Source organism: Oryzias latipes, chromosome 18, assembly GCF_053564925.1.
Source record: "Oryzias latipes strain Hd-rR chromosome 18, Olatipes_Hd-rR_3.1".
Lineage (NCBI taxonomy): Eukaryota > Metazoa > Chordata > Actinopteri > Beloniformes > Adrianichthyidae > Oryzias > Oryzias latipes.
The window spans coordinates 14266829-14292960 of record NC_136254.1 but is presented as its reverse complement, the minus strand read 5'-3'; the positions used below and the strand labels follow the sequence as shown (position 1 = coordinate 14292960).

Here is a 26132-nt window from a genome sequence, read left to right as displayed (position 1 = left end):
AGGTAAAAAGATTTCATGTAATCCGTGGACACCAGTGAAGATCACAAATCATTGAAGAAAAAAGGTTCAGCGTACTGTCTAGTTTGCCCTTTTTTTTGGTAAACTCTTTTTTTAGTTTAGTACTCAAAGTGTCAAATAAAATCAATATCTAGCCCAATGCCACCTATAGAACAGGTATGTTAGATCAGTGTTCCACAACCTTTATGTGGCTGCGGACCAGTCAACCCCTGGGGATTTTACCATGGCCCGGCGGAAAGGGGTGGGGGTTGCCAGGAATGCGTAACCCTTGTGCTATCCTAGGCATTTTAACATTGGGAGTTGGGTCATCTAGACCCTCTAGACAGTGTGCTGAACCTTTTTTCTTCAGTGATTTGTGATCTTCTCTGGTGTCCATGGATTACATGAAATCTTTCCACCTTTATCCACCTTTGTCATGGTAGGAATAACATGTCAATGTAAGGGTGGGGTCATCTAAGATAGCACAGGGGTTCATTTTGGTCCAATTTTAAAAAGAAAAAATACCTCTGATCATCCTAGACACTTTGACATTGGGAGTGAGGTCATCTAGACAAGACAGTGTGCTGAATATTTTTTCTTCAATGATTTGTGATCTTTACTGGTGTCCATGGATTACATGACATCCTCTTCACCTTTTTCCACCTTGGTCATGGTAGGGATAACACGTCAATGGTCATCTTGACCCTGTAGGATAGCACAAGGGATATTAAAAAATAACAGATTACACCAGTGGAACATCAATCTCTGGTAACATAGTCTGCCAATGAATGTTATGAGTATTAGTGTAAACAGGCTTTTTTTCTTCTGCAGCCTGGTGCCAATTGATCCATGGACCAGTACCGGTCTGCGGCCCGGTGGTTCGAGACCACTGTGTTAGATTACTGCTTATGCTGATGACCTTGTTCTTTTTCCTTTACAACTGCGGGAATTAAATAAATAAGCAACACAAAATTCACAATTCAATCTTTTGTTTAATCTCCAGAAGGTTGCACTGACTTTGTCTTTGTTATACACTGACAGTAGAACACCAAAAAAAACACCTCGCAATATACAAAGTCGTGCAACATCTAGTCTGGCTCCCAGTCTTGATATGCTGTTCTGATGAGAGATTGGGGGGGCATTCGCAGTTGTTTATTGAATATGTTTGGCATCAGCAGAGTTCAGCAGGCATCTCCCCCTCTGCTTCAGGTAAGTTTTTGGAAGAGATTAGTCCAAAACAAAATCTTTGCACTTTAACCACCCCCCCCCCTTAAAAGAAAAAAAAGTATATATAGCAAAAAATAAAAAAAGGTTTTACAAGACGTTAGAAAGAAAAAATATTGATTATAACATTTTTCAAAATAGGTAAGCACTTATCAAAAATGGCTTTTATGTATGCCAGTTCCTGGGCAACTGTGCAGTCATTTCCTGGTTAAATGAAAAAGCAATGCATTAAAGATTAACTTAAATAATGACTTTGCACAGACTGAACATTACTCTTGTTTAAACAACTCATTCAAAGTGAATAAATAACACTCAGGAATTTTAATAAGTTGCCTCAAAAGAACAACTTACCTGTGTGGTTTAAGAGTACCTTTTCTGCTGCCAAGACATCTTTCTACACTGAAGTGAGCCATCACATGTACATAGGAGCAATTTTGAACAACACTTGCTTCCGTACCCCTTAATATTGAGCATTCTTTTATGTTTGCATACATTAAATATTACCAATACTTTTATCTCTATACATTTTTCATAAATAGTGTCATTGTTAAAAAAAAGTATTTTATAAACACTCCAAATCTAAAACGTACCGACGCACTCACAGAAACAACTCTCCCTGCCCCTTTAAGTTTGCTTCTTTGTAAAGTGCAAGGCAAGATACAAGTACAGTAAACTTTGAAATGTATGCACATAACAGCTTTTGCTTGTAAAGCGCATCAGAAGTTTGCAAACTCCCAGAGATGCTCCATTTGAAATCCAAACTACAGACTTGGCACAAAACCACTAAAGCCTCAAAGGTGAAGAGCGTATAGCTGGCACACTATGGATACAGAAGCACAATCCTACCACAGTTGAACATCTACAACGACTACATCCCATAAAGGGTTAGTCTGACGAAGGAGGAGGAAACAAACAAAATGACTCCTCTAAAAAAAAAAAAATTTGTTCCCTTATTGGAAATAAGAGCAGCACAGATACAATCCTTCACCAATTTTTTTTGTCCAGTTTACAGAGGCGATAATCAAGCTTGACTTCACTATAATTTTTAATTTTGCTTGTTGATTTTAGCTTAGCAAACATAAAAAATAAAGTTACATGGTGGTTCATTTTTTTAAACACTTTCTTTGAAAATGTTTTTGCCCTGCAAATGATTTTACAGAACTTGCAACTAAACTCACTTTTCTGCATAAATTGGTCCTTTTCCGTCTTTCACCAGGTAAACATTATATATATATATATATATATATATATATATATATATATATATATATATATATATATATATATATATATATATATATATATATATATATATATATATATATATATATATATATATATATATATATATATATATATATATATATATATATATATATATATATAACCAGAACAACCAGAACAACAACTAAAATTCAAAACTTTGAGGCAATTTCCACTGTACAGTAAAGGAAGGCTGTGTTTGCACGTGGGACACGGAGGCCAGAATTCACTGGCTGCGACCACGCATTTCCTTGCTAAGAAATTATTAAAAGGAGGAAGCAGCAAAACCAGCACAACTTTAGAGACTGCCATCAGAAAAATAAGGCATACAAAATATATATTTATTTCTATTTTTGAAATAGTTAATTTGAACCACAGACAAGGCAAAAGTCAATTATATAGTAACTTGTAAATTACAATCATAGTAGTAAAAATAATACACTTGAAAGCTGTATTTTTTTTAAATTACTCTTTGATGCTTCCTCCTTTTGAATACATCTAGACACTGCAAAAATAAATCAGACATTTAATCTGATACTGTACTGTAAAATAAGTCACGATTCCAAAAGAGAAATGCACAGAGAGAAGAGTTTTAACTCCCAAATAAGTCACATTTTTAAACTGTATGATGTTTGCTTAAGTATTGGAGGCAGATCATTTCAAGAGATGACAGGGGAGGGGGTCAATTCTTGATAAGAGGATTTCTGGCACTTGCCATCATGTTTGCAGCACTGCTGCAAAGCATCTAACCAACACAAGTCACCACAGCTGAATAAGAACCACTTTAGGATCACAACAATAAAGCATTGTAAAATCATATGGAACATGATTGGTATTCACAGGTTAATACAAGTCCACACAAGTACATTCCTCTGTATATATTTTTTGCAACATTTACGATATTCTGCAGTTGAATAGACAATGACCTCCTCAATTTGTTCATTTTGTTGATTTGTTGCAGACGAAGATTCTGTTAGAAGCAACGTAAGCGATATATGCAGTCCAAAGGCTATGCAGAAGTTCAGGAGAAACCATAATCCAAAGACTGTAAGAAATTCAGACAGAACAAAGAAAATGGCTGCCATGGCATGCAAGGAGAGCACCACATAAATGTTTTTGTTTTTCTTTTCTCAACGCCTGCCTGCGTTGTCTGCCACACCCAAAAGAACAGGGTTCCAGCAGTGGAGGAATGCAAAGCAATGACAGACACCTTGAAAAAACTATTCAAGAATCAGAAAAAAGCCTTCTCTGGCACATCTGCAAAAATGGATAACAAAAAACTAAAACAGGAAAAAATTGGGAAAATGTTCACTCCTTTTTAGCAAATCCACATGGCCAAGTGAAAGGAGAACAGAAGCAGTGCTCCTTCCTCCCTGGATGTTGGAGCAAAAAGAAAAAGAAGACATCTCAGGACTTCAGTTGACTGAGGAATCTGCTTCAGCAGCTACGCCTTTCATATCCCACAATCCTGCAAGACAGACATAGTAATGAATATTAAATATGTCGGTAAGAAAATCTTTGCTGGATTAAAAATCAAGCCATAATCCCGATATGGGCTGACTCTGAAACAATTCAATGTGACACAAAACTGCTGAATTTCCCATTTAATCTTTTTAATTTAATTTTATTTTTTTAACTGAAAAGGAAAGGAGGGAAGAAGAGAGAGAGATGTTAGAGAGGGGGGTAGTAGGGTGACCATAGGGGGGGGGGGGGGGCATGAAGCAGCATAAAGCAACAAGTTGCTGGATGTTTATCAATACGGTCAGGTTCAGAAGTAATACAAATCCAGAAGGGGCGGGGCCTGTCCACAGACACACACTCAAATGTTATAAACACACCTGTTGGCTGCAAAAATGTCCACATGTCAACATGCACACAATACCGATAGTGTTCACACACGCATACTTATGCCCTTCAAACCAACTAGTGTGAAATATTTCATTCAATCACGCAAAGTGTTTGTGCAAAGGTGAGCTAACACCTGTGCTCAGGTGAGTGTATATGTTTTTCTAAAATGGATGGATGAATTTCCTATTTAAAATTTGAATTTACAGTAGTTAACTTTGTACGCATTGCATGTATATTTTGGACAAAGTTTATCTACAGGTTGTAAATAATACAGTTATTCGTTTATCATGAGAGGTTACGTTTAAAAAAAAATAGCCCACAATAGGTGAAATCAACAAAGTAGGATTATAGATTTTTTAAGGCAGTAAAACTCCTCACAAGACATTTTATACAACACCTTTCTTAGACAGACATATATATTTTCACACTTTTCTCTCTTGTTTAAACATTCAAAGTTCAAGCCTTCAAACCTACAAAAATAGGTCCAGTATTATAGAATTTTTCTGCATAAATTCTATAATACGACCAATTTTAATTGCACCTTTTTAGGACACACACACATGCAACACAGCGGAAGGGGGTTGGTCACGTTGTTCCCCGTCTCCGGCCCCCCAAACTGGGTCAGGCAGGCCGGGGGGTGGTGCTGGGGCATTAGTGGTATCCTGGTGGTTCATGCACCCCTGACCTTGCAGATCTTTGCAAGCAGTGAGGGCGTCCACAACATCTCAGCTTGGTGAACCGTATCCCCCAAGTAGCGGGTAGGGCCCTTTTTCTAGGCACAGCAGGGCACCCAAATATTTCCATCGTTGCTCACAGCAACTGCAGCCTGGTCCTCGGGCTCACTGTCCCCTGGCCCTGTCTGGAGCCTCTGCTGGTGTCTGTCTTCCCAGTCGGGTGGTCGGTTTCTGCCTGCTTTGTCCTCGGTGGGGCTGGTGGGCAGTGCGGGATGGCCATGGGGGGTCCAAGCCTGCCTTTGTGGATGGGGGCTCAGGACTCAAGGGTGGTGGCGTGCCTTTCATCTGGCCGCCGGTTTAGGTCTTGTGCGTTTGGGGCATTGGGTCTGGGACCAGAACGCCTTGGGGTGGGGCAGGTCCGTGCTATGGCGGGGGCACCAGGTCTGTGCTTTTTGTTCCTTATCACTTCGGCCGGGGGGGCTGTCCTCTGGCTCAGTGGTGGGGATCTGGTGCATGTGAGGGTGGTTGTTCCAAAGTCTTTGTCTGACGGGGGGGACTCTTGGGCGCCTGGATCGGCTGGGCTGCTGCGCTGTCTACAGCTGTCTCTGGGGTGTGGGGTGTAAGGTGCCAGGCCTCCTGCCTTTGCTAGAGCATTCAATGTGATCAAGGTACACTCTAAGAAGCACACCACCTTCATTCAGCCCATCTGCTTATTCACTTTTGCACAATTATGGGCATGGGTGTTGTTATAACACCCCTGTCTGTATGGCTGTCTTCCACACAGTGCGCCCTGTGAGATAAGTCTTCTATATATGAATATACTTGAGACCTGTAAGTGGTTGGCTGCATGCTATTTGTTGGTTTGTATTGGTGTGTATGTGAGAACTAAGTCATGCAATATAATTGATACTCTTATGTTGACTCTGTAGTATCGACTGCTCCCCTACCCCCTCTATCTCCCCCATCTTAACCTCTTACCCCCATCTCTAACATCCCACTCTCTCTCCCTTGTCTTTTTTCCTGTCCAGTCTAACAAGCAATGCATACAAAAATTATTATTATAAAAAAGTGTTTATTCAACTCATTAACAAAGTTTGACTTAGCTGTCTTTTTTTTCCCTCAATGTCCCTTTTAGTCAGAACTCTATATTCTTTTTTTTTTTTTTAAAGAAATTAAGAAGATTTTTATTTTCTTATACCAGAGGGCCACAATAGAGGGGAACATGAGTCACATGTGAACCACAGAGCTTCAGGTTGCAGACTCCTGATGTAGTGAGTGATTTGATTTAGACTGCTGCATTTGCCTAAATTAACCATCATAATAAAACACATTTCCTTGATAGAGAATCTTTTCCCCTTTCTTAGGACTTCATGTGGCACACTCAGCTCCTGTTGAATTTCAAGCCATAAAACAGGAAAGTGACCTTATGGTCATATTTTCTGAGCCTGCTTCTGCAAACCTGTAGATGTCTACGTATCAATTCTTTGATCCTTGGAGGGAATCCTTTATGATGTTCTTACCTGATAAAGAACTGTTAGACTTCTGCTTGTGCAGCTTCTCTTTCTCCTTCTTTACTTTGGGTATGATCTTTAGCTTCATACTACTGCTGCTCTTACTGCTCCTCACAGATTCCTAAAATGCCGAGAGAAATTTTGGATGTACGCAAAGAAAATGTCAAAATAAGAGTTCAAATGAGCTCTGCCCACCTCTTCCGAGCACTGCATGAGCGGACAGATCCAATGGATGTCATCCAACTTGTGGAGCTCGGCACTGAGGCTATTCAGAGTGGAGCGAAGCTCTTCTTCCTCTGGAGAATCCGCCTGTAGAAATGAGAAATGTTTCTAATTAACTTGTATATATTTAAGAACTGTGTCAATACTTTATTTACACATGCAGCTTGTGTAAATAACTTGATTAATATTTTTTCCTGTGTTTATCAAGCATGAACATGCATCTTTTTTTTACAAATTTACTCAATTTTCTTTTTATTGTTTGTTTTATAAGCTTAGGAAAAGCAGAAGCAGGACAAAAGTAAGCTAATGTTAAGTAAATCTTTCAGTGAAAAAGTGCACTTTCATGCAAAGCTTTCTAAAACAAACTGCCTGAAGTAAAATGTCAGACAAAGAAACTAAAACGTAAGAAGATACAGATGCAGGAAACAAAGATCAGCAGAGGAGACGATTAGAAGCTGCAGATTTGTACCAGTAGTTCTCCATCGAGGAGCATCCTGGTCTCAGCCTGAAGGACTTTACTGCTGTTGACTATTTCCACGGCAGTGCTCCGACTCAGGCACTAACACAAATAATGTTTTGTTACATGTACAGTCATTAACAAAATATCAACAACCAATTATTTTCATTGTCATCGTGTCCGCAAACATGCTCATGTAAGACACGGTCAAATAAGCAAAGTTTAAAGCTGTGAGATTGTCATTTTTTTAAATTTTCATTTGACTTTAAGGGTGTATTCGGACTGTACAAATTTTGTTCCCTTAACCCCAGGGGTGTCAAACTCATTTTGGTTCGGGGGCCACATTCAGCCCGTCTGATCTCAAGTGGGCCAGACCGTAACATAAAAGCGAAATAACAGCTTTGTTTGAGTTTTTTTTACTCAATTTGAAAAAATGCCTCAACCAACATAGTAGCCTAATCACTTGGGACCAATGGATCTCGAATAAAATTAATTTCAATTAAAAAAAAGTTGGTCTATTTAATTTTATACAGACTGAATATTTTACATCTGACACTGAAGCAATCCAGAAACCTTTCTTTATGGTAAGTCTCTTAGTGGTATTGAATGTTATATTCTTTGAGCACTGTGATGTTGATGACATACAAAGCCTTTGGGTTTTACATTCAGCTTCGTGAAAGAAAGAAAAAACTCTGTCCATTTTTCCTGGAATGCTCTTCACTCCACTTGTTTGACAACATTTTGGTCATTAGGGTGTTGCTACTGATCATCCTTATAGCAAAATAACAGCGGTAAGGCTCATAGGGAACCAAAATGCGTCTTACCCAGACACAGAGCTGTTAGGTTTCACTTTTGGCACGTGCAGAGATATGCTGTTTCAACTGTTTTGCCTTTCCTTTGCTCCCCCTAGTGGCGGAATTGCGCATTTCGGTTATTTCTTTAAAAAATCATAACTCGCCACAGGAATGGACTAAAAACTTGCTTTCTTTTTTAATCATCCTTAACCCTGCTTTAACCCTTGTGCTATCTTATGTCCCCACCCTTGCATTGACCGCCCTGCAGGACGCATCCACTGTACCAAAGCAGCAGTAAAAAGTGTTGTGCCTGACGTTGATACAGGCGTTTAAAATCGGTCAGCAAAATATAAATATTGAAAGAACTACCCCAAGAAGGACTGCAAAGCACAGGACTTCCATAATTTCTGTCACCAGCTGCTTTACTGCACCCAATGAGTGAAGAGATTTTTATTAATGTGGTTTTGTTTACTAGCTTTGGTTCGAATCAGGAAAGGCCACTGAATACAGACCAAACAAAAAGTTCAGAACTTGATCTGGACCAAATTAAATGGACTGGGTCCGGAACAAACAGTTTTCTCAGTCTGAATACACCCTAATATTCAGAGTTTAAGTGTACACAAAATATAAACATTTTGATAATTGGTCTGTTTTTTTTTTCTTTTCACTAACTTAATCAATTTTTTCACTTTTCTGATTGTCTTTCCTCCTTTCCTCGACATCTTACCTCAGGACTTGATAGCTTGGCCTCTGTTAGCACCAGAGCTGTGGCATTGACAGCATGAGCAAGTTCCTGCTCCACCAGCTTGTGAGTTTTGGCTGAATCGCGGATTCTTGAAGAAAAAAAATACATAAATAACCCACGAGGATTGAGGAAGTCGGGCTGTCTTTGCCACGAATACATAACACGAGGATTATGTGTGTTATTTTTAAAAGAGGTTTTTCACCAAACAGAAAAATGTCTTATTTGACTCACATTCTACAGTCTTAATTCCACCTTTTTACTTTTACTATAACTGTTAACCATGGTGCTGGTTTGAAGCATTTATAATAATATGATAACATGATAAAGCCCCTTTAATTGAATTACTTTCAACACATTCAGCACAATCCAAATGAGGAGTGACCTAAGGAAATGAGTAAATGTAAATTCTTACGCACTTGTTAATGAGTGTGTCGGCGATGATGCCAAGCTGCTGCACCTGAGCACACTCTTCCTCGGTAAGGTACTCCATGGACTGCTGGGAGTTTAGGCGCGGTCTTGCTGCCCGGTAGCTGTCAATCTTTCTCTTGTCCTCCCACGACTTCAGCGTGCTCTCAAACGCCTGCATGCACAAAAAGGCTGAGCATTCAGACATTCTGTCACTTACTTTCAAAAACCAGAAAAGCAAAATGAATAAGATTGCACTAAAAAAATCTAAACAGATTCCTTAAAAGGGAATTGAAAATTGAAAGGTTTTCATGCATTTAAGGATCAAGGAAGGCGGGGTTCAGCAAAACTATCGTTATTTGACATTCTGCACACTGTACTTAAAAAGGTAAAAAAATCTGAGCCAACGGTTTTCACTAGCTGCAACTGTGAAGGAGGGAAACCATGGATCAACAGCCCAAAACTGCTGGGTCAGGACAGCTCTCAAAGGTCTAAGCAGTATGAGGAAAAGAACACTGGGTAAGGACTTCATTTAAGGAGTCTTGATTGAGTCAACGAGAGGGCAGGGCTCAGCAGAGAGGATTTCCAGCATTTACAATAGCAGAGCTGTTACAAGCATCAGTCTTATTTCCCATAAACTTTACAGCAGACATTTACTCCAAACTCTGACTAGGCAGAGTTCCCCAAAAGTCAACAGATGCTGGAGCTTACCCGGTCTCTAGTCAGCATCTGAGCACGGTTTTTGTGAATGATCTCGACAACACCAGGAGGTTGGATCCAGGCCTCTCCATCCACTTGAACAGGAACACCCTCCTCTCCCAGGATGGTGATCTTCACTTGACGACACTGAAAATGAGACAGAGCAGGAAAGCAGCAGCTGTCAGAGGAGTTTCCCACTGTCATGGCTACAGAGGTCTAACTCAGGGTCAGAAGCTGTACTTTAAAAGAGATGCATGTAGCCCTGCTGACAGACAGCAGGATGACCTAGTTAGTGGATTAGGCAACTACTTCCAGGTAGTTTAATAAGGCTACGTTCACACTGCAGGGCTTAATGCTCAATTCCGATTTCTTTGCAAGGCCGTTCACATTTCCAATTAAATCCAAACTTTTGTGATCTCCTGTGTGACCGTAAATTGACCCAGAAGTGACCCGCATGCCCCGAAGAGCACTCAACAGTGAACAATGTCACTCGTTGTTTGCGGAAGTAGCTAACGTTAACGTTAACATGGGATGTGTATGTGTTGGGGCCGCGCGCTTGTGTGTAAGAGAGAGGAGAGAGGGCGTAGAGCGCCGGAGGGAGTGTGTGTGTGTGTGTGTGTGTGTGGGGGGGGGCAGCGGAAGTGTGTCGGGTGCATTTGTGTTGTGTGTTACGAAGGAAGGAGAACGGTTTTAAAAGAAGACTTCTCCCAGGATAAATGCTATTGACTCTTTATTAACCTGCTCTGGAGAATCCGAGGTTCCGAACGGGTAAGTGAACCCCGGAGGAGGATCCGCCTTCGGCCCTGGAGAAGCCGGTCTCCCCCGCGCTTCTGACCACGGTCGGAAAGGGAGAAAAGTAATCGCGGGAAAGGTTGAACACCACGCTTGGCCATTTCCCTGGAAACTTTTTCAAAAACCGCCTGGTTGCGACATAAGCCCTGGAGTTTGGCCTGAATAGAGCTGTCACCCCAAATATTAATCCAATCGGTGACCTCGCTTCCCTTCCACTGACTGGTCTCAGCAGCATCGTCCGCCATGGTTGATGTTTATGTTCTCACTCCCGCCTACTTCAACGCAGAATTATGACTTTTGTAGCGTATCAATGATGTACGGGTCGGATACATGTGGCCTGGCTGTTCAGACGGGGGTCGCATTTGAAAAGATCGGATCGTTCAGACTGTCATGAAAAGATCAGATACAGGTCGCATGGGGGCAAAAAAAAATTCGGAATTGGGTCCTTTCCGCCTGCAGTGTGAACGTAGCCATCTTTTAAATTTCTGTTATACAGGACAAATATAGCAGAACTGTGTTTAATAGAATGATTTTGTCACTGAGGTCTGATTCTTTGTATGAAATTTCCTGGCAGCTCTGCAGAGCTCTTCATCTCCATGCTTGATTTATACACTGATCTGTGTGACACAAACCACGCAAGCATCATAAATGATCAGCCAGGTATTAGGAACAAAAAAAATAAAAACAACAGTATCGGTAAGTACATGTATGAAAATTTCAAACGTAGTTGATAGAAAATAATGTTTCTTTGGGTTTACAGTTGTTTTTATGAAATAATTTTAATTGCTTGACCTATTTTCATAAAAAAAAATGTAAAAATAACAGACAATGTTAAAATCCCACTCCAATAATCTTTTAATCTTTTTAAATGTATTATTGGTCTTTTAAATATGTTGTTTTTATTCAAAATAAAAAAAACAAAACCTGTTTAGTTTTCTAGAGCAATTTATGCAGGGGCAGGAGTTCATTAGAAATTTACACAGTCTCCCACTAGCTCACGGCCCCTTACTCCCCCAACCTAACATTACTGGTGCAACAAAAGCGATGAGCAATATTTAAGCTCTCCAGACGTACAGTGTTGAGCCAGATGTCAGCTAAGATGAGGAAAACAAAAACGTTGCTCACCCAGCCTATTTTCCATGTAACAAATACGAGCATTTTAAAACAGCATTTTTTCATCTGCTATAATTCACAACGATTTGAATAAAGAAATATTCAGAAATGTAATTTTAAGATAAATTGTCTTTATATATTTGTCCTCCATCATGAGAAAATGCCGCAAAAACATGTTGAACACCGAAAACATGTTTTGTCAGAGTCAAGCTGAGATTTTTTTAAACTGTAGGGAGCAAAGGTGTTTTTACAGCTTTTGTTTAACATTTCCCTTCTAATGCACACTACCTCACAAATGTGTTTGGCATTCCAAGCTGATAGTAAAAAAATACAAAGCAGTACATTTCTAGTGGCACATTACCTGTGCAATGCGATGGTGCTGCAGGTTAATGACTCTGGACATCGCCATCTGCATGCTCCCGAACACCGCCACCACCTCCAGCTTCTTATCATCAAATGATGGTGCTCCAAAGTTCTGTAATACAAGGAAAACTCTCAGACTGAGTTTCAACCAGTGACACTGTGGGATAAAGAAGGTTTTTTTTTTCTTGTGGAACTCTGTTGCACAGCACTCACATTATCCTCCTTGGTGCCTCCCCAGAAATTAATTCCCCCTGCATAACTGGGAATGTTGAGAACAGCCAAGCCCTGCAGACTCGGCAGAGACATGGGAATCCCGTCACACTGCAGAAGCAAAAGAAAATCAACTCAGGATCTTGCAATAAATCGGCTTATAACAGCTGAAGAGGCCTTTTATTTTATTTTTTAAACATTTGCTTTAAATAACTGAAATAAGTGTGTCTGACCTCCAGCTGAACTCTTTGCTCCAGATTTTTGTAAGTCTTCTGAACAAGTTCTTTGGTCCCCAGGACTCCATACCACATCATATTCTTAGTGCGACTACTGCAGACAGAAACGGGAGGAAGCGATGAGTCACATCTGATCCTATTTTTTAAAACATTATGTCAATAATTACAGTAGACTGAATTCAGGTGCTCACAGTCTTGTAATTTGTGGAGGGTTTTTGTGTGTGTTATATTTGACATGCTGCTTTCTTGCTTTTCCTGAAAGGGCTACAAGAAATTATCTTTTTACGGTGGCCCAGAAGGGTCACAACACAACACATTAACTTACCACACAACACATTAACTCACAACACAACACAATAACTTACCTCACAACACATTAACTCACAACACAACACAATAACTTACCTCACAACACATTAACTCACAACACAACACAATAACTTACCTCACAACACATTAACTCACAACACAACACACTAACAAACCCCACAACACATTAACTCACAACACCACACTATAACTCACAACACCACACAATAACTCACAACACCACAATATAACTCCCAACACCACACAATAACTCACAACACAATACTATAACTCACAACACAACACAATAACTCACAACACAACACATTAACTCACAACACCACACTATAACTCACAACACCACACAATAACTCACAACACAACACACTAACTCACAACACAACACACTAACATACCCCACAACACATTAACTCACAACACCACACTATAACTCACAACACCACACAATAACTCACAAGACAACACATGAACTCACAACACCACACAATAACTCACAACACAACACATGAACTCACAACACAACACATTAACTTACCACACAACACATTAACTCACAACACAATAACTCACAACACAACACAATAACTCACAAAACAACACATTAACTCGCCGCAGTGTCAAGCTTTAAAGAACACAATTTCTAAGAGTCGGTCTTGGCGTTCCACACCCCCAACAACAGGTTAGATGACAGAGCCCGGTCCATTAAGCGTCTCTGCCGTTCACGGAGCTTCAGTACATAGAACTCCAACAGCTACACGGCCTAACGTAGTCCGCTATTATATATTCATGAGGGAAAAAAACTAAAACCGCCCAAATTATGCATTTTGACCACAAATTTAGAACCAAAACCGCCCAATCTGGCAACACTGCTGCTAGCTTCTCTTGTAGAAAAAACATGCTCCCTCCACAGCTCACTGTGACGTTACTTTCTATTAGCGTAGTTAGCCGCTCAGCCCAGTGGAAATTTCAGAATAAAAGCACTTCCATTGCAGCTTTACTTCCATTGTGAGTTAATGTGTTGTGTTGTGAGTTATTGTGTTGTGTTGTGAGTTAATGTGTTGTGTTGTGAGTTATTGTGTTGTTTTGTGAGTTATTGTGTTGTGAGTTAATGTGTTTTGTTGTGACAATTTCTGAACTGTGAGTTATTTATATGAACAGGATCTTTACATTCAGGCCTTTGAGGAACGGAAATGTGCTTTTTTTAATACCAAAGGAGACTTTTAAATGAATAAAAAGCACTGATGGAATTGCAGCCCCCATCAGAAGACAGTCTCGAGAACAAACTTTTTTAAATAAACATTTTTTTATTCTTAAAAATTTCAGATTTTTAAGTCTTTACTTATACTTAGATGTACAACATCTCAAGTTATCCCTAGTATGTTGCTCTGTATCACACACAGGATCTGGACACACCTCCTTTTCAAACATTTGGCCAGCAGTGTGCAAACTAAAGGGTTGTGTGTTTTCATACCTGCATTTCTTTGGGTGCTCATCTCTTTTGTTGTTGAACTCCAAGGAAATTTTGGCATCCAGGCCGATGCCAAAGTAGTTATTCATCACACACTTCTCTGTGCAGTGTCTTTAGAAACAGACAAAATGAATATTAAGGCAGGATTGTTTTAGCATGAAAGTATGGTGGGTTATAATCACCCAAGCTTACACAGAATCCTCGCTGAAGGTGACAGTGCTGATGCATTCAGACTTTTCCAGCACAATAGGGGACGTTGGACTCATACCTCCAGGACCTGGACAGAAAAAAATAGTTTGTGACATTTGTGTCCTGTGGGAAAGAAGCCAATTCGTGTTTTTGAAGCCTGACAAAATTGAATATCCTAAGTCTTAAAGGGATGTTTCCTAGTTTCCCCTGAGTTCAAAGCACAAGCACTCTTACATGAATCTGCCTCCTTCAGCTCGTCGCTGTTCTCTCTCTTGATGGAGGATGAGGACGGCATTCTCTGGACCTGCGTGTGTCTGTTCTGTTCATCCACCACTGGCACAACAGCACAGTCAGTGACACGTACACTGGATGACTTCAAATGAGGGCACGCAGGCTGCAGTCTTACCTTTCTCAGCCTGCTCGATGATCTGTTTCAAAGCTTTCTTTAGGCTGTTTGCCCTGAGCATCAGCTGCTCTTTAGATCGATATGTTTTTTCTTCTGAGTCTGACTCAGCCCCACAGTCATTGGCACTTGAACCACCACCCTCCTGGCTGGGAACTGAACCTGCTGGCACCACCTGAAAGAAAAAAAAACACCCTTTTATACTGTAAGGGACATATTTAATCTTTTATAACCATTTGTATTATTTTTGATGCACACATGAGACCCCCATCTTATTAGCATGATCCGAACTTTCCTTAAAAACTAGGGATGTAACGATTAATCGATTTATACTCCTATGATCCAACCAGATCAACCTGTCTAAGACAAAATCAAATCAATAATCAAATCGATACTGGAAAATACAATTTGGATTGAGACGTGGTTGGTATATTTTGCTATAACGTACAAACGACCAAGGGCATCACAGCAGACAACACACGTGATGGCAGCAAAAAACGATCAATTTATCATTGCAGTCCAATGTGTGGAAACACTGATTTTTGCAAAGACATGTGACCATACAGTGTGTTAGAATGTTCTAGTAATGTTACGTTTGCATAATTTTGATGTGGAGAAACAACAGTGGGCTGAACTTTGTGAAACTAAAATGTGAATAGATTTGCCAATAAGTCTTGTTTACTTTTTTGAATCATATTTAATTTACTCTTGATTATCTTGCAAGAAATACAAGGAATCTGGAAAACGTCACTTGCACTACTTAGTACCCAGGTATTTAGCTCTGTGTCACAACGGTTGTATTTTTGGCTAAAGATGTCCTGGATCGATTTTAGGTAAGTGAATCGGATCTAATCGGATCATTCAAAAGGAACTATAATCAAAAGAAAATCACATTGGCAATCACAAATATTGAATAGAATTGTTTTTTTCAATGAATCGTTACACCCATATTAAAAACACAGAACTTGGTCCATGTTTTCTGCCCTGTAGTTCATCATGATTCCATTAGAGGCAGTAGAAGGGCTTTTAATGCTCATTTTAAATGATTGCTTTCATGAAATCTTCAAAATTTTATTGTCAGGAAAGCTTCTGCCAGTTTTCACAACTTTATGGTGAGAAAAACTAATTTCTTGTTATTCATTTATTTGAATGACTCCCGCCTTAGCATACAGACCATACAGCAGCACCTCAACTTTCCTCGCCTTTCTCACATCGCCGGATTCTCTCTGTCTCCCATACAGGCCTCCAGACTAACTTTTTTCACTAGGAGCACAGTGGCCCCCAACTGAAAATTTTAGGGGCACAACCAGAAAATTTAAATGTAAATCAACATGCTAACCAAATCTACAAATTTCCACTGTATTACTAATAAATACTTTAATAATAGATGCAGAAATTACAATGTGCTGTTTCAAATGCAGTGTCACATTTTATTCTGCACTTTTGAAGATGCAACAACAGGTAAACTGAAAAAAGCATCGCTGTCATGACAGTACAAATAAGTAAAGAAAACGGATGGAAATTTATCTTTGTGACAGCAAATAGGTGCAGCCAGGATCCACAATAAGCGTGTTTGAGATCACCCAGGTGAACTCAACGCTGCGCAGATCACCTGGTGTGTGACATATTTTTGTTTTTGCTCCAACATCACCTGTCAATCATCACAAAAATATTGCGAGAAAGGGGTGGGAGCAAGGGGCAAACCTACCCGGACACAGCTGAAAACTGAACTGACTGAAAGCTGCCCTATAGACTACAAAACATTGCATTATGGGACATGTGTCCTGATGGTTTGTGTAGTTGAGTGATTAATTGAAATAATTTAAAATACCAATTCATTAAAAAAAGGCTACATACATCACAAAACATTAAAAGGGAGAGAGGAATATTAAAACTAAATTGAATGTTAAGGACAACTCCAACTTCCTGTCCTCCTTCAGTCTTGCTGCAGATTCGCCTTCATCTCACAGGTCGCAGTCTGAAGCCCTGCCATACATTATGTACTTTGCAGCCGCCCGATCCCAGTGAAATCTGCTTCCTCAACGTCAAATTTGTCAATTTCCATGCGGGAACCTCCCAAATGGATAAATAAAGTTGTCTATCTAAATTCTTCAACCAGCTTGATCCTCTCCCAACTTCCTTGATTAAATCATGTCTCCCCTTTCTCCTACCCTTTATCTCTGCAATTATTCATTCTTCACCAACAACTGGAAACTGTTCCCTCAATTCTTAAAACTGCTGCTGTCAAACCAATCTTAAAAAGAAAAGACAGCTCTGATCCTAGTATTCTTAGTATTTACCGTCCAATTTCTAACCTGCCATTTATTTTCAAAATCCTCTCAATTTAACCACCATCTCAAGCAAGATAATCTCTTTGAACCCTGTCAATCCAGTTTCCACCCTTCTCATCAGAAACTGCTCTCTTAAAAATCTCTAATGACCATCTCCTTGCAGCTGATTTTGGACTCATCAGTATCTTCGTTGAGCTGAGTGCAGCCCTTGATACAATATTTCATTCCACCTCATATTGAGACTATAGATTTTTTTTGATGGTTTGTCGGTCATATGTAAACCATCAGTGATCTTAACGTAAAAGAATACGGTCTTGATTCAGTTGAAAGAAGATGATACCCCATTCTCTGGAACAAACATTCAAAATAACAATTTGAACTATGGTAACACAAAAGAAAAAACACAAAAAGCAATTAGGTTGATTAGGGAGAAAAAAACACTATCAACCTCTACCCTGAAAAAGGAGAGAAAAAGAAAAAGGAAAAAAAAAAAAATCAGGTTGCATTTCTTCTACAGCTGAATTTAAAGAGACTTCGGGATGTCTGATAGGATATGAAGCTTTAGGCCCTTAGGTTTGAGATCCCTCACCATCAGAGCACCTGAGAGAAGCGATGCAACATCCTTGGATGATGGAGTTTGATAACTACGGCGGACCAGGGAATCTGTCGATACTGACATATAATCCCACCAATTTGCATATAAACGTCTTAAAGAACGCTATGGGGTCTTTGCCCTCTACGGATTCTTTTAGATTGAGGGTCCTCCAAATCGGTTATTTTAGCTTCGAGTTAAGTATGTTGCTTCTCCAGAGCGGCCACTTTGCTCTTTAAGGGGACCATTTCGTCTTTCAAGCCAGAGATGTGCGTCTCTGCTTCGGTCTGTCGGGATGCCAGTGAGTCAGCAATCGCAGCAACTTCTCCCATGTCTTCTTACCGATGCCTTCATTCTTTGCATTCAGAGTGGACTCAAACTTGGAGAAAGCTTCGCTGATGGATTTTGTGTATGTTTTCCCTGTTCACCAACCACTTTGGCGATGTAGTTTATCGGCCTCTATAGGGAAATGTCTGAAATCCCATCGCTAGCATCTAATTTAGCATCACTTCTAACATTTGCTTCAACCAACGCAGCAGAGTCTACATTTACGCAGAGACATTGGAAGAGTTTGTATTATTTCAGATGTCTCTGCATGGTTGAAGTCAGGTGAAGAAGGCAATGGCACACTATGGGGAATTTTTACATAAAAGTTAAAGTAAAGAGAGAGAGAAAAAGCATGTCTGGTCACACCAGATTCATGTTTTTTCCCCCCATGCTAACAACTTTTTGCACTCATTAAAAGCCTCTTGTTGCTCTTTTTCCCAAAACCATTTAACATCAACTTGTACAATGGTGCCAAAACAGTGCTTTGACCTGGTAGAAAGCGTCCATAGTAGTTCACCAGCCCAATGAAAGATTGTAAATCCTTCACATTGGATTGTGTTGCGGCCTCTTGGATGGCTCTGACTGTGTCCAATGGGTAGGTGTACTCCACTTTGATTGAGCACATGATTGAAGTATTCAATCTGTGATTTGTTGAACTTATTTAAAAAAAGAAGACGATTGTATACAAAAGGTCCACTGTGTGTTTTGATTCTTGTGTACCTGTTGTAGCATGCTCTCACTTGCATCCTGTGAACTCCATTGTCTAGATGCTCCATCTTTTTGTGCTGCTGTGTGTCTTTGTCCACAGTCTCCATATTAAAAGCAATTTTAAATGCTCTAGATAAATAATCTAGATTTATCTAGATTAAATGCTTTAGATGCGATGAAGTGCAAGATCGTCTCTCCCTGTTCTTGACTGCACTGGTTACAAGGTTTCACAGTAGACTCCTACAGCGCTGAGCAGCACAGGCAGCCGCTTATCATCTCTAACATCATTAGCCATTAATTTTCAGGTTTGAATTTAAATTTTCCAGAGAAAGGCATATCCTTGTCGCCAGTTTAATTTTACATCTTCCAAGCAGGAGATTTCTAATAATCCAAACACTGTTGTGGAAAAAATAGTCACTTTTAATCATATCAATACGAAGAGACACAACTGTCGGCTCAAGGTCTGTGTGGTGCCTAGCAACCGCAGCGTCTCAAACTGTCAACTGTCACCAGATGGCACACTCAATACATTACATCTTGTAAATTGCAAAATGCATATTCATTTAAATTATGGTACCAAAAATCCATTACAATTTAAAAAGGAACTGATTTAGCTTTTTTGTTATTTACTTTTTAAACTTGTAAGATTGAATCATACCTTTTTATATTGAAATTTAAGTTGCAAAATGTATTTTCATATTGCAAGCCTGAATTGCAAATTGAATTGCCAATTGCGAAATGTATTTTCAAATTACATGATGAAATTGCAAATTGAATTGTCAAATGATAATTGCATATTACTGTGAATTATGACTCAAAATAACTTCCATTTTAGTGAACTCAAATAATGCCAGACTTCTTAACATACCATCGAACGAGTGCAAAGAGCATGTGGTAATTGAGACCATCCTATGCTTCTGATGTAGCAAACATGAACCAGTAAAAAGTTGCAACAATTTATTTTGTTTTATACAAGGATAGACAACACTTGATGTCAAATTATATGCAAGATAATTGGCTAGAATACTGCATACATCCTAAACTGGGTTTTGAAAATATACAGACATGTTAAGAGCTCTGTTGTTTTTATTTTACAGCAGCTGAGTACATCTGTTAACAGGTGAGCCTATCTTAAGTAAAAAACACAAGAAAGGAAAAATCTGCTTAGTTTCTGCCTAACAATCATCATACATTTTTTAGGAAAGAAAATAAAGTCTCCCAAATGCATAATTTGAACACATTCTTGACAATGAAGTCAGAGTGGGATTAAAGCATATAAAGATCATGCTGACGAGATGCCAACCTCTAAAAGAATATAGCTATATTTTATGTGCTTTCAGAGAGCCTACGTTTTTTTTATGCATTACTTATCATAATGAATATATAGTTACCTGTGCTTCGGCTTCCTCGCTTAAGGCTTTGACCAGGGAATCAAGTTTCTCGTTCAACAGTGCACACTAAGTGAACAGACAAAGAAAAAAGGAAGTTTATTGTCTAGTAACTCGTATTCTTAAAATCACATTATGTAAGGATCTGGAGGAATCAGAGAAATGTTGATGCTGCACAGAACAGTTTACTTCATTCCTGCAATTATGCCCAAAACCTGCCTGAAACCAGGCTCAAAAACACCTTTTCAGCTCATTGGCAAGGTTTGCAGAGACCTGAAAATGGTTGTTAAAACCAGTTGTGCTTGGACTGTAAGGGTGAAAACAAGCAGGAATCTTCCCCCTAATGACCACAGTTGGGAAATGCTGGTTGAGCAACACAAGTAGTCCAACCAGGTGAAAGTACAAAGGCTTGGCAGGGAATTAAAATCTTTTCCTGATAGTCTTATCTCAGAGTCTGCCAGTTTTCTTTTCTAAAGTCTGTTAAGCAGTGAGTGGTTACACCGTACCTGCAGCAACATTTTCACAAGTTTGCACTCAAACGTAAACCTACATTTGCCCTCATTTTATTGTTATACAAGCACTTACATAACAAAAGTTACACAAACCAATTACCTTCTTTGCCATGGCATCTGCCTCCTCCTTATTCTCTGTGGCTCTCTCATACGCCTTCCCCACCTCCGCCACAAAGTCATTCACCGTCCCACACAGAAACCTGCCGGAGGAAGACAGTGTGGTGGGTGACACTCCACTTTTCACTGATAATTCATCGCAGGACTGTTGATATGTTAAAAATTTGGTGATACACTGCAGTGGAAATCGCACACACAGCCTTCTGTCGACCTTACTATCTTCTTATTGGCTTTGTCGTCTTGAACAGTCACTGTTTACTCACAACTGATACACTTGTGTGTGACTCAACGGGGAAAATCTCAGCTTGTAGCAACCTTAGATACATTACACTGAAAAGAACATGATCACAGTCCTTCTTTGTAGTTCAGTAATGCTCACGTTATCTTGGTTCACATCTATTTCAACACCTCAACATAGTAAATGAAATAAAAATCTGTTTTAAAAATGGTAAACAAGCAAAAAAACATTATCCTATAAATCGTCTATCATATGGCCTCTGGAACACTGTCCTACTTTGTTTTTATTATTGTGAGTGTGACACAGATGTGACACCAAGCAATAAACTGTCATAAATAGAAAACACCACTTGTATGAAGATGATCTTAAGAGGAATTAAGTATTAGGAATCGCATAGATAGCATAGAGGACCCAAGCTCTTGTGAGAAACCACTCGTTGGGTGTGAGAGGGGCATTTTTTTGTTCATATTATGTATATAAAAAAAAAAAAAAAACTCTCAGCCTTCCGCGGGTGGTTTCTCACCCAAGCTCCTAGCATACAGTCTCAGGGTGCTGGACAAAAAAAAATATATATATATATATATATATATATTTGAAATAAATAAATCTGTTCTCTAAACATCCTCCGTGTCTTCAATGCAATGTAATGAGACACACACAGACAAAAATGTGAAGGTATCTGCTGTAAATCTATGACGTAAATTAATAACAGGATAAATGATCGGCTAGTCAGTTAGCATGTATCCTTATAGCTTTCGAAAGTAAAGCAACTGACTGCTAAAGTTAATAAAAGACAAGTCCTGAATATTATTATTCCTATTCGACCCCAAACTACAATATCAGCTGTCTGACAACAGACCAGCAGTTGCCCAAATGCCGGCATACATCAAAGAGCTCTGCGGCGGAGCTATTGGTAGCCTAGCAGGAGCTATCGTTCGTATGACAAAGCAGCCTAGTTATCATAAATCTTTTGATATTTTTCTTATATTCATTGAGACAGTAATAAAGTGATCATTTTTGTTTTTCATGTTCCTTTTTTGAACGAATATGGGTCACAGAGACACGGAAGTTACCGCTGAAAGCGGCTTAGTTTTGCCGGCGTACAGAGAGCATATCCGCGTGAATGACTTATGACGTGAATAATTATTGCGTTCGAACGGATTAATTATTGCGTTCGAACGACATAATTATTGCGTTCGCACGAGTTTATCATTTCGAGGGAACGGAATAGTATTTTGACGGAACGCAATAGTATCTTGTGGGAACGGAATAGTATCTTGTGGGAACGGAATAGTATCTTGTGGGAACGGAATAGTATTTCGTGCGAACGAGATAATAATCTGTGGGAACAAGATATTAATCTGTGGGAACAAGATCTATTTTTATATCTTAATATATATAGTGGTGGACAAAACAGAAACTGTTTAATTGCAGTGATTGCCTCAAAAGGTTGTGCAACAAAACATTAAGTTATGGAGGTACCATCATTTTTGTCCAGCCCTATTTCATTAGTTTGTTTTTTTAAATAATTCTGTTAATCAAACACTCAAAAGTAATGGCTGATTTTTATTATTTAATTTTCAATATATTTTAATTTATTGTTACTTTTGAATGTTTTAAGTCATTTCAGTGAGCATTGTGGACTTTCTTTCTTTAACCGAGGGGGACCAACAATTTTGTCCACCACTGTATCTAGTGTGTATGTAATATTATATCAGGAGTGAACTGATTTGTCTAAGACATGTTGGGACAAATCCACCTTAGGCCGATTCACTTTAACATCTTTCAAAAAGAAAGCCACTGTACACAAAACAAACAAACACATCCTCCATCCATCAAGAGCAGTTCTATGTTTTAAAGAAAGTCTTTCTTCGTTAAGGCTGGAATTCCCAGAGGTGCTTTAAATGTGTTGCTGGTCTGAGTAGCAATTAGTATTGCTTTAAACCACAAGCGAAGCTAGATGTGCTCTGTATCGAGCACCTTATTTTCCCAGAGGAGGCCTACTAATATTCTAAAGCTCTGATGATGACCCCTAATTATGGATACGCCACTGTCATTCACCACCACACCCTAGAATACTTAAGTACGTGTCTTAAAGAGGAGCCAAAATTCCTTGCAGTGCAATGCCTCACTCTATATCGGTGTTACAATCTTTCACTTCCTTTCCTCGTTATTTTCTTCACTTCCTTCTCAACTGTCGCATTGTTTTCAACATTTCTGCTAATTAGATGTTTTTCCATGTTACTCTCCTCCTAAATCCGCTTATGGCACTTACTTGGCAGAGGATATGACGTCGCTATGTTTGTCCGAGTCCAGGATCTTTGCAAGATGGGAGGCCACGGAGTCTGCATACTGAGTGATGTGAACCTGTGGTGTTCAAAGAAGAGAACACAGGTTGTGGGCAGCAGGGTTTTAAACATTTGATAATAAAAATCTTACGAGCAATTGATTAAAGACAGCCACTACAGAAGGAGACTCTCATAGGCTGCATTTGTGTTGTCTTAATTAAAAATGTGCTTTTATGCGAGTCCAGTAAATCTGATTGGTGTCAGAGAAATTCTGAGCAAATTGAAGAAAATGGTTAAATATGCTAAATATAGGAGTAAACTTGCCTTTCAACATTCTCCTGAGTTGCAATCTATTTCTTAGTTTTGATATCTGTACGAAAGCCAACACCCTTAGGTCCCCAAATGATAAAACAGCAAAAAAAAAAAAAAAAAGAAAGAAAACTGTAACAAAGTGGAAGGTTCGTTTTTAGACTTAAAGACCCACTCCAATAAATATCATGTTATTGGGTGCATGTTCTGATCAGTGACGTGCGGTGAGGTTGATGACTGGTGAGGCACTGACTCCTCTGGAGTCGGATTTACAATGAAAGAACTAAATATTTCACCTTTCATCCAATGGCAGCTAACAGCTTATAAAATACACACAAGAACATATTTGTCCTACAGAGAATATTTCTTTTATAGACATGGATAGAACACTCTTCTTGTGTATTATTCATATGTACTGTAAACAAATTAAAGTATCCCTTGTGCTATCCTAGGCACTTTAACATTGGGAGTTGGGTCATCTAGACCCCACAAGACAGTGCGCTGAACCTTTTTTCTTCAATGATTTGTGATCTTCACTGGTGTCCATGGATTACATGAAATCTTTCCACCTTTATCCACCTTTGTCATGGTAGGAATAACAAGTCAAAGTAAGGGTGGGTCATAAGATAGCACAAGGGTTAAACAGAAGTGTTCAGCACACATTTGACCCCTAACTATTTCTTGTGTTTTTACAACTTCAAATTCTTGAGCTTTAATCAGTGTTATCAAATGTTGTCTGTGAAAATGATCATAAAAATAAAAGAAATTATTTTTTATTTACATTTTTTTCACCCATATTATTTTTTAAAAACAAACATTGAAAAACATGTTTGACCTTACTTTTTGAGTCCATGTGTTGATCCTTCTCCACAAAAAAGCTCTATGATTTGTTGGAAAGTCTTCCTTATTTTCCTTTAGTTTAATTAATTTCTCCCTCTTAATGGAGACCTCTCCTCTTTCTGTTCTTTTTCTACGGCACCAGTGTAGCTACAAAGCAGCTGTCAGCTCATGTCTGCCCCCTGCTGGTGAGGCATGCCTCACCTATAGCCTCTACTGCGGGGCTACAGCAGAGTTTTCAGCGCACGTGTCTGTTAACATTGAGCCCTGCCGTCAGACATGAGGCACAGCGCTTCAGAACCTCACCCAGAGTTTCCGCTCCGTCTGTGATCACGCACACTTTGGTTCAGCGATTATAACCTCAGAAACTGTGGAAAACGTGTTGAGTTGACTGAAAATGTATATTTAACACAGATCAGTAAAAAATAATATCTACTTAGGCTAAGTTCACACTACAGGCTGAAACGACCCAATTCCGATTTTTTTGCCACTACGCGACCTGTATCTGATCTTTTTATGACAGTCTGAACGACACAAATCCGATCTTTTCAAATGCGACCCAGGCCACTTGGGTATGTGGTCCTGAATCCGATATGTATCCGATCTTTTCTTTTTGGGGTGACAGCTCTATTCAGGCCAAACTCCAGGATTCATATCGCAACCAGGCGGTTTTTGAAAAAATTTCCAGCGAAATGGCCGAGCGTGGTGTTGAAACTTTCCTGCAATTACTTTTTTTCCCCCTTTCTGACCGTGGTCAGAAGCGCGGGGGAGACCGGCTTCTCCAGGGCTGAAGGCGGATCCTCCTCCAGGGTTCACTTCCCCGTTCGGACCCCCAGATTCTCCAGAGCAGGTAAATAAAGAGTCAATAATATTTATTCTGGGGGGAAGCCTTCTTTTATTATCGTTCTCCTTCCTCCATAACACACAACATGATTGCACGCCCCCCTCATTCCCTACCTCGCTGTACGCACTCTTTCCTCTCTCTTTCACACGCACATACACATCCCATTCCACAACAGTGGGTACAGACGATCCCGGCTCCAATGCCTTCTTAAAATGAGAAGATTGTAATTGTGCTGGCTCCTTTGTGAAAATAAATGTATTAATGCAAACAGAGCTCCGCTGTCGACAACACTGTTGTTGACATCCATTGTTAAGGTTAGCTGCTTCTGCAAACAACAGTGACGTCGTTCACCGTTGAGTACTCTTCTGCGCATGCGGGTCACTTCTGGGTCATTTCACGGTCACACATGAGATCACAAAAATTCGCATTTAATTGAAAATGTAAACGGCCTTGCAATAAAAAATCGGATTTTTTCAAAAATTTGGAATTGAGCATTAAGCCCTGCAGTGTGAACATAGCCTTAATTTACTTTTTTCTATTTTATCACGATAATGACAGGTGAGGCTGTGCCTCACTTGCCTCACCTGTATGTAAGTATGTATGAATGTATCTAAATGTAAGGAAATGCGTCGCAGAAAATAAAGAAATTTATTGCAATTTAGCATTTGCTTCTGCAGGTTCATGGTGGTGGTGTGAGCAGTAGCAAGAAGACTGAGAAAAACTTTTTATTCCAGATAC

General features: G+C 39.4%; 1 protein-coding gene across 4 annotated transcripts in view; it reads right to left on the bottom strand.

Annotated features, from left to right (window-relative positions):
- Window positions 1–969: 969 nt before the first annotated feature.
- si:dkey-172j4.3 (diacylglycerol kinase delta) overlaps window positions 970–26132 on the bottom strand; it is a 92398-nt gene continuing 67235 nt past the window's right edge. For 2 of the 4 annotated variants that reach the window (XM_023965923.2, XM_023965924.2), the window contains 17 exons: window positions 23392–23483; window positions 20862–20961; window positions 20253–20318; window positions 14947–15118; window positions 14775–14873; window positions 14544–14628; window positions 14355–14462; window positions 12551–12647; window positions 12321–12428; window positions 12106–12219; window positions 9852–9986; window positions 9152–9315; window positions 8718–8823; window positions 7209–7298; window positions 6713–6826; window positions 6527–6638; window positions 970–3952 (listed from right to left, as the gene is read on the bottom strand). In XM_023965923.2, the coding sequence (XP_023821691.1) occupies window positions 3900–3952; window positions 6527–6638; window positions 6713–6826; window positions 7209–7298; window positions 8718–8823; window positions 9152–9315; window positions 9852–9986; window positions 12106–12219; window positions 12321–12428; window positions 12551–12647; window positions 14355–14462; window positions 14544–14628; window positions 14775–14873; window positions 14947–15118; window positions 20253–20318; window positions 20862–20961; window positions 23392–23483 (1815 nt within the window). In that variant the 3' untranslated portion in view covers window positions 970–3899. The remainder of the gene's footprint in view (window positions 3953–6526; window positions 6639–6712; window positions 6827–7208; window positions 7299–8717; window positions 8824–9151; window positions 9316–9851; window positions 9987–12105; window positions 12220–12320; window positions 12429–12550; window positions 12648–14354; window positions 14463–14543; window positions 14629–14774; window positions 14874–14946; window positions 15119–20252; window positions 20319–20861; window positions 20962–23391; window positions 23484–26132) is intronic. The other 2 variants (XM_023965925.2, XM_078935961.1) reach the window with 1 other exon arrangement.